The 8994-nt window shown below is 31.5% G+C and overlaps 1 protein-coding gene across 2 annotated transcripts in view; it reads right to left on the reverse strand.

Moving 5' to 3' along the window:
• Positions 1–8994, reverse strand: part of LOC106463479 (attractin-like) — a 110620-nt gene that overhangs the window by 35344 nt on the left and 66282 nt on the right. For both annotated transcript variants that reach the window (XR_002611504.1, XM_013923518.2), the window contains exons 14-15: positions 6298–6436; positions 5569–5778 (exon numbers count right to left, since the gene is read on the reverse strand). Coding sequence is in view for 1 of the 2 variants with exons in the window: in XM_013923518.2 (XP_013778972.1) it covers positions 5569–5778; positions 6298–6436 (349 nt within the window). In the remaining variant the exon portion in view is untranslated. The remainder of the gene's footprint in view (positions 1–5568; positions 5779–6297; positions 6437–8994) is intronic.

Here is an 8994-nt window from a genome sequence, read left to right on the forward strand (position 1 = left end):
CATTATTCACTTTCCACAGAGGATGTACATTGCATTATTCACTTTCCACAGAGGATGTACATTGCATTATTCACTTTCCACAGAGGATGTACATTGCATTATTCACTTTCCACAGAGGATGTACATTGCAATAGTCACTTCCACAGAGGATGTACATTGCAATAGTCACTTTCCACAGAGGATGTACATTGCATTATTCACTTTCCACAGAGGATGTGCATTGCAATAGTCACTTTCCACAGAGGATGCACATTGTGATATTCACTTTCCACAGAGGATGCAAATTGCATTATTCACTTTCTACAGAGGATGCACATCCTCTGTGGAAAGTGAATAATGCAATGGTGAATAATGCAATGTACATCCTCTGTGGAAAGTGAATAATGCAATGTACATCCTCTGTGGAAATATGTCATTTGACAGATTAAAACTTTGGCTTTCTGTTGGTTATAAATATTATAATATTAAGTGCCAGAGAGAATTATTGGCAATTTCTGAAAGAGAGGATGTGTGACAAGTGGGTGTGGCAAGAGAGATCCGATTTTCTATTTTATGGTTCTCTAACCAAATAAGATTGAGGGCTATAAAAATTATGTTTTGCCTGAGTGATGACAACATTATAATGAGTAATTTACTATAGATTTCATACTTCTCAGAGGGATGATAAATAAATTAGAGAAGAGGGGATACCTAGAGAACCAATGTCACAATTCTCATCCTAGTGGAAATTCAGGATTTTTTTAATGTTGCCTTAGAACTTATACAGTGTTGAACTTTGGATTATTATATACGTTTATTCATATACTGTAATGAAAAAGTAGTTTAATTAAATTTTGAATGTAACTCAGTAAAACCTTGTGACATGCACAGAAAAGGATGCCCGTAGTGAAAGAATTAATACAAGTGCACAGTTGTTTGAGAAATGAGTCATATGGACTCTAATATCAGGCAAGAGAGGAAAGAAAATGTAATCCTGAGTATGGGTTTCATGTAGTAAAGCATGGGAATAATTAATAAAATATCATACCTGCAAAACCATGTGAAGAAATAGTTTAGAAGAGTGAGGATTTTCCTAGACAGATAAAGCTCTGTCTAAAACAATCTCTGGTGGGGGGAAAAAAGGCAGTCAAATCATTATCGTCTTGATGATGTTCAAATTGGAGAGAAGGAACATCAGCCGAATGGATGGGAGGATAAAGCCCAATGTACATGAAGGTACCTACCATAAGTTGAACAATGGCTATCACATTCTCCACAGACAAAGAGACTCCAGTAGCCACAGTTCACACAGGTTTTGTGTTAGGAACATCGTCACTATCATGGGTTAAAGAGGAAGTTATCATCACTTGAGAATTCATAATGGCAGGCAATCACCATATTTTTTGTTGTTGTTTTTTAAGTGGAATTTAATGAACCCACAATGTTTATGTGAAATGCACGTTGGATTCTTAAAGGTGGAAGGTTATCATTGCATGACGATGACTTCATACACTAATACAGTTCATATCAATTCTCTCTACATGGGCCCAGTGAAATTGACTAACCATGTGATCACTTTGTACTCATTTAAAGTTGTTATAGTTTTGGTACATCCAACTTTTAATAGTCAGTGTATCTTCACAAAATTTAGCAGACTTTCAGTAAACATTATGTCTTTTACATACAAAAAATCTGAATTTTTAGGGAAGTATTTTTAATAAACTCTAAAAAGATTTGTCTATGATATATATTTGTCTTGACTAGCCTGAGTGCAAAGTGATTTTCATGTTAAGATTAAAAGTACTTCATCTCAAAAATCTAAAATTTCATTTGCATAGTCTCTAAAACCTCCTAAATACATTTCACACGTTTTTTTTCAGTAAAACTTTACATTTCATCTGTAATTTTTCTCTACCTTAACTACATAAAACAATGACTAATTTGATCAATCTCATAATTCTAGAATTACTTCAAATTGTACCATAAACTACATTTATTTATCTTAAGTAGCTTAAAACTCGTAACAGTATACATCTAATTATACTTACATTTTATCATTTTATTGCCCTTTGAACCGTGTCTAACCACTAAATCATGCCATTATAAGTTGTAAATCACTTAGGGAGCATGGGGCTCTCATTACACTATCAAAATACATTACCCACAAGGTATTCCATGCTGCTTGTATGCGTGCCTTTTGAAAATTTTTATGATATTATATGTATTATTTATTTTACCCAACCTAACCTTAAGGTGTTTCCAATTTTGACATTTTATTTACTTTTATAATAATAAATAAAGAATACACATGAAAAAATAAATAAAGTACTTACTTGGACCTTCTTTTTATACTAACGGTAGTAGTGCACTAAATAATTTATATTGAATTAAATAATGCACCAAAGAACAGAATAATAACATGCAAAAAGCAAACAATGTCCCACAACTATCACAATTTTTCTGACTTTCTAACTATGCAAAAAGAATGGTTACAAATTCATCCAAGCTAGTCAAAATATGTTTCCTGTGAGAATGAAACTTGTATTAAAAGAGAAATTGACAATTCTCTGTTCAGAAAACAATATAATATAATACGTCATTTGAAAGACAAAAACCTTGGCTTTCTATTAGTTATAAATAATACAGTATTAAACATAAAAGAGAACTATTAACAATGAAAGAGAGGACATTACAGGTGGGTGTGGCAAGAGGGGTCTGATTTTCTTCTATTTGATGGCTCTGTAACCAAACAAGATTGAAGGCTAGGAAAATTCTGGTTGGTCTGAGTGATGACAATATTATAGTGAGTAATTTACATTAAATTTCATACTTATTGGAGGGGTGGTGAATAAATTAGAGAAGAGGGGATGCCTAGAGAAAAAAATTTCACACTTCTGACATTAGGAGAAATTCTGGATTTTTTTAAATATTGCCTTATAAAATTAAGACCTTAAAACTTATATACTATTAAAATATGGACTATTAGCTACAATTTTATGCCATACTAATTGGTATAACATAAACAAAAAAAAACCATTTGAAAAAAAACAGTAAAAATAATTCCTCTCATCTTAGAATTTCAATTTCCTTATTACTGATAAGAAGATTCCATTTTATACACCCAAACTCCATCATTCTGTATGGTAGCTCAAATATAGGACAGGGTCAATTAACATAGTATTACCTCATTTGTACAGCATGCATCTTAAGTAATGAAAAACACATCCTAAATTAAAGTAAAGCATAGTAACTTTCACAAAATGCCCACTGAGAAAAACTATGAATAACATTAAAAGCTACAGTTTATATCATATTAATTCAAACTGTTATTCAAAAACGTATTGTCATTTAATTAAATTTGGGACTGCTATAAATCTCCATAATTTCTGTTCTAATTAATTAATGAAAAAATACTTGGAAATAATACAGTACTGGATTCCATCAAATGGTTACTCACCGATTAATTCAGTAACCCAAGTTTCAAAATAGTATTACAAGACTAGTTCTATAATTGGGATGGCTTGTGGGACAATTTCTGTGGCCCATGAAGTTTCAACTATGATTATATAGATGTACTATAGTAGTCTATTTTAAAAAAGCATATCATTATGTATCAGTAATTTAGGTCTACATATTGCAGGGATGTGAATAATGCAATGTACATCCTCTGTGGAAAGAGAAGAATGCAATGTGCATCATCTGTGGAAATAGAAGAATGCAATGTACATCCTCTGTGGAAAGAGAAGAATGCAATGTGCATCATCTGTGGAAAGTGAATAATGCAATGTGCATCCTCTGTGGAAAGTGAATATCGCAATGTGAAATCTTTTTTTTGTTTCTCGAATGACTTCAAATTGTAACATGAAACTACATTTGAGTTGTAACTAAATAATACACATGAAAAACAAGAAATATAGTACTTACCTGGGTCTTCTTTTTTTGCTGTCAACTGTTGATGAAACTTAACCCTACTTTTTTATACTAATGGCACTACTAAACTAAATATTTTTTCATTTAATTAAATAATGCACCAATAAACAATACACAAAAAGCAAACAATGTCCTATAACTATCACAATTTGTCTGACTTTCAATTTATGCAACCAGAGCTGCTAAAAATGTGTTTGCCATAGCAATAAAGTTTGAACTGGAAGTGAAATAGACAATTCTTTGTAGAGAAAACAATGTAATTTCCAAGCTGTTAACTTAAAATTTTCTACTTTTGTACAGCAAACTAATGAAAACCTAACTTAGAAAGTAAAATGTCAGTCTGTCAAACCTTGTGATCCATGGTAATGTACATCACTGATAGGCTAACAAGCATAGAAAGTTACCAAATTAAGACTGTCAAGTTCAGAACGTTGTTTTCTTTGGAACTATGTTTTTCTATCAGTCACAGTTCTAGTTCAACCAATTTTCAAAGTATTAAAACAGCTGAAACCAAAAGTTCTTTCATTATTTTTTCTATACTACCCATATACAAAGTACATGGCATGATGTAGGTAATAGCCCAGTATGACACGGTCACTTCACTCTAAGCTCTGGACAATGGGTGGAAAATGATGATGTTCAACAAGTTTCAAGAAATGGCCACATAACTTAATCACAAGATCAAATCATACTGTGTTAGTGATCTTAGGAATAAATTCATTCTCATAACTCTAATATTAAATGTGTATACATGGGCATCCACAGAAATGTTTCTAGAGGAGGGGAAGGGGCAAAGTCAAAATCGAGGGACGATTGAACCACCTACAGAATTTTGCCAATACGATCAAGAGAATAGGCAAGTTCCCACAGTAGGATTTGATGGGTTTAATATTTGTAAGGTTAGTTTAAGCAGACTTGCAGCTATATATGTTCCATAATAGTAAATTTTGGTTGACACTGACAACATCGTCTCATGAGATGCCTGCAAGATTGCATCAGTCTCTTTGATAACCTACTACCAGTATTGGCAACAGGTTGACCTCGATCACAATGTGTCAGGGCTCAGGGGATGTTGGCAAGACCTCTTTGATGACACGAGTGAGAACTGCCATGTCCAATATCCACGAAGACACTGTGGTAGTGACGTTTTCAACATTTAGGTACAGAGAAGGTATCTAGAGATTTTAAATAAAGCTGTTGACAAACTTGGTGACTTTTATTAGAATTGAAAATTAAGTATAAAAAGTAGTGTGAAATTGTGCAGTCAAGAAAAATACATAAGCTGAATGAATAAAGAAAGAATTATGTTTCTCATTTTCCAGAGTTGGGGGCAAGTTATATCAGAAGAAAAACTATCATCCAAACACAAAATACATTATATAATTTCTGTAGTGCATATTGGTGTATAGAAGACATATTAATACTAGAAATAAATGACCTTGTAACATGTTATAGCTTCGAATAGAAGTTATTATTTATACCATTTGAAGCTTTGTACTGTTTGTTTCAGTTTGTGTTTTAGTGAACACTCCTGAAGAAGCTGTAAAGTTAAACATTTAGTGTCTATTTAAATAAAATTTTAGTGTTATAAGGTCATTTGTTTATAGTACAAAATACCTCATGTTGAAGACAAGTATTACTTAATCTCTCAACTCTCACCTACACACTTTTGAATGTTAGCAGCTACTTCCATGCACTGGGCAATAGGAAACATTGCTGTTAAGGCATTTTTTTCCAGACATTGCTTCTGATTGCTGCACCAAACACAATTACCTTCAATACAATATTCACATGTTGATCTATTACTACAGGGTGGTTCACAGGTGACTCTTAAGTCATTCGACATAAATGCTTTCTCTGTTTTGTTACCTAAAAATATAAATACCTCAAGTTAATTTCAACCAAGAAAGGAAAACTATTCCCTTATATTAACATGGCCATACCATGAAGTCAAATTATCAAGGAGTAGAGTTGGGTCTGAACAGTTTTCAATATATTTTAATATAAAAAATTCCCAAATGTGATTTATTGTAAAAAAATCTTTAATATTTCCTATGAAAGAATGACACAAATTTAATACAAAATATCTGTTTTGTGGAGCAGAATAGAATGGCTTAAAAATAATTAGTTAAAATTGCAATTCAGCATTGAAGGTTATATTTTAAAAAAGATACATTTTAAGGGATCCAGCTAAAGTACACTTAAAAACTTCGAAAAAGAATGAGAACATAAAATCCAGAGACTATAAAGTTATCTGTTTATAAAATAACACAAAAAACCCAGTAAAAACCAGAAGAAAAAAAGGCAAAAGAAGTAAAATATTTTCTTGTTGGAATGCATTATTTCAGAAACTACAAACAGTTGAAAAGTTTTTAGATGAGATCGTACTTATTTCTCTAACAAATGTACAACTCCTTCTCTTAGCTTCCCACCCACAATGGTATTCAGTGTGGCAAGCATGGCACACATGGAGCTTATCACAGTTGCTGCTTTCAGTATCTTCACATGCTTCTAAACTAATGGTTTTCTGCAAATAAATATATAAAAGAAACAGTCAAGTGCATAAAAAATAATGAAATATTAAATCCTGCATTACACTTTATCTGCTTGGATGTACTCATTGTACACCACTGACATATACAAGATTTTCAGAAACTGTAAAATGAGAAAAATAATGTAAAAACAAATTAAAATAATTAAAGCATTACATCAAAATGAGTTTCATAAGATAACTTAGAAGTTTACGCTAACGTTTTAGAAAAAATCAAACATTAAATTAATTGGTATCATTTAGTATCTTGGTGAAACAACTGGAAAAAAAAGAATTTGAAATTTTTTACAAAATGTCATGTGCTCATAGAAATACAATAAAAATATCTAAAGACGACATCTAATAATGTCCAAGTGCTTGAGAAAAATTAACTTGACAATTCAATAAAAAAAAGAAACAAAAATTAACAGAATAATTCATGTGCATACAAACTTTTACTCAAAATTTATACACTCAGAAACATTTACAAAAAATTAAAACTAAGTTTTTGTACATCTTACGATTATAAATTAATAAAGTAGAACCTCAACATTAAGGGCACCCTTCCAACTGCATCCAAATGCCCTCTAGAGCAAGATTCCCTTAATATGAAAAATGAGCCATGCAAAGCTGGATTCCATATATTTACTAAATTTATGAATTTTAAAGCTCCCCCATTTTGTTTGGTGTATGCAGCACACAGGTGTTTGTGTATTGCACATTGCCATGAAACAAAGCATTACCAACAGGAGGTCTTAGGGGTTGGATTAGCTGTGCCCTTTTTTCTTTATTATTGGCCACAAAGTTTCAAAGTACATCTCTTCAAAGCCTGAACTGCTAAACATTTCAAATTTATTTTCTGTGTTTATTTTACTGTCACTTATTGAAGTAAAGATCTGCTAAAAATTAAGCAACAAATCACTGCTTGTGTCATTAAGCTGTTTTATGTGACATCATAATACGATACTTTTTAGAGAAACAAAGCACACACACAGTACAAGCCGACTTGACCCATCCTCTGAGAACACAATGTCAAATTTATCAGCTAATGTATCCTACAGTGTTTACAATAAGAATTCCCCTGAGTAATAAGATTGCACTTTGAGTCTGTGAAAACGTTTATTACAGTATATTGTTTGGCACTGTTCCAATAAACATTGCAAGCGTTTGAATACTGGTCCTTCTGGGATGTTTGGAATTTAGCAGTATACTGTACAGGCATACAAAGATAACAGCCCACTTTATCAAGTTCCTGTATAGAAAATAAGACTAAAGACACTGCTCTTAATCTGAAATATCAAGGTGCCTGTTATTGCAAAATTTATCTTGGTTACAAATAGTAGAAAAATAAAGAGACTGAAAAGGTTTATCCTTAATGACATGATGCTCGTTAATCGATATTCTACTGTACTAATATTTTTAACTTATCAAATGGAAAACCGTTTCTAAATATATTTATGTATCATAGATACAACTCACAATAATCATCTTTAAAAATCTGGATATAATTCACTTTCAATGAAGAGAACAAACTCTCCAGAAAAACCCTTAGGGATATCAATGAAGAGGCTTAGTAATATGGAGAAGTAATGCAGGAGGGTGGTAAAGTAAGAGACAAATGCATGAAAATTGGGCACTGGAAAGGGAAGTAAAAGTTAAGGGGTCTACTTCCGAATCAGATAAACGAGATTCCAAAGATTTGGAATCAAGGAATGTAAGTGAAGAATGGCTGTAAGCCAGGACAAAAGAATCAAGTACATAAAGAGAATGAAGCATGTTAACGTTTTTGCTACAGACTCAGTCTATTAAACCTAAAAATTGACCCCAAATTAACCTTCAGAGTTTTCATATTATAACTTCTAATATATTTTGTGTATCTTCACAAAATTTTGCAAGTTTTCAGTAAGCATTAAGAGTCTTTTGTAGACAAACAATAATAATTTTGAATGAAGTATTTTCACTAAAAATTTCTCCATGAATATATGTAGTCAAAGTGTTCACTGCTCCAAGTGCAAAGTGATTTTCATGTTAAGAGTAAAAATAAGATTCATCATCTGAAATCTCAAATTTCATTGGCATAATCTCTAAAACTTCCTAAATAAATTTCAATTATTTTTCAGTACAACTTTATATTTCATACATTATTTTCTCTACCCTAATGTTATGCAAGTTTGATCAATTTGACTGACCTCATAACACCAAAAAAAATTTGAATAAATCTAAATTTCCATTATAAAAAAATAAGTCTTCTTTTTTCTTAAGTGTTTGTTAACTCTCTTGCATACTTGAGGTACTTTTTTTGTCACTTAAATGATTTATAACTATACATATTTTTAGTTTATCTTGGAAATTTGTCGAACTTATTGGCTAAGAAAACCTTTTATAGAGATATATATTGATTGATTTGTCAAAGTCACAGGGTAATTTGGTGACTGAAAGATTACAAGACTCATTAAAACATTCATTTTTAGAAGACATGATTTTGCTGTTATTTTATTTGTGTTTATTAACCAAAGCAAATGATATCTCATTATTGCATATATATATATATATAT

Source organism: Limulus polyphemus, unplaced genomic scaffold (assembly GCF_000517525.1).
Source record: "Limulus polyphemus unplaced genomic scaffold, Limulus_polyphemus-2.1.2 Scaffold1420, whole genome shotgun sequence".
In the NCBI taxonomy this organism is placed as follows: Eukaryota; Metazoa; Arthropoda; class Merostomata; order Xiphosura; family Limulidae; genus Limulus; species Limulus polyphemus.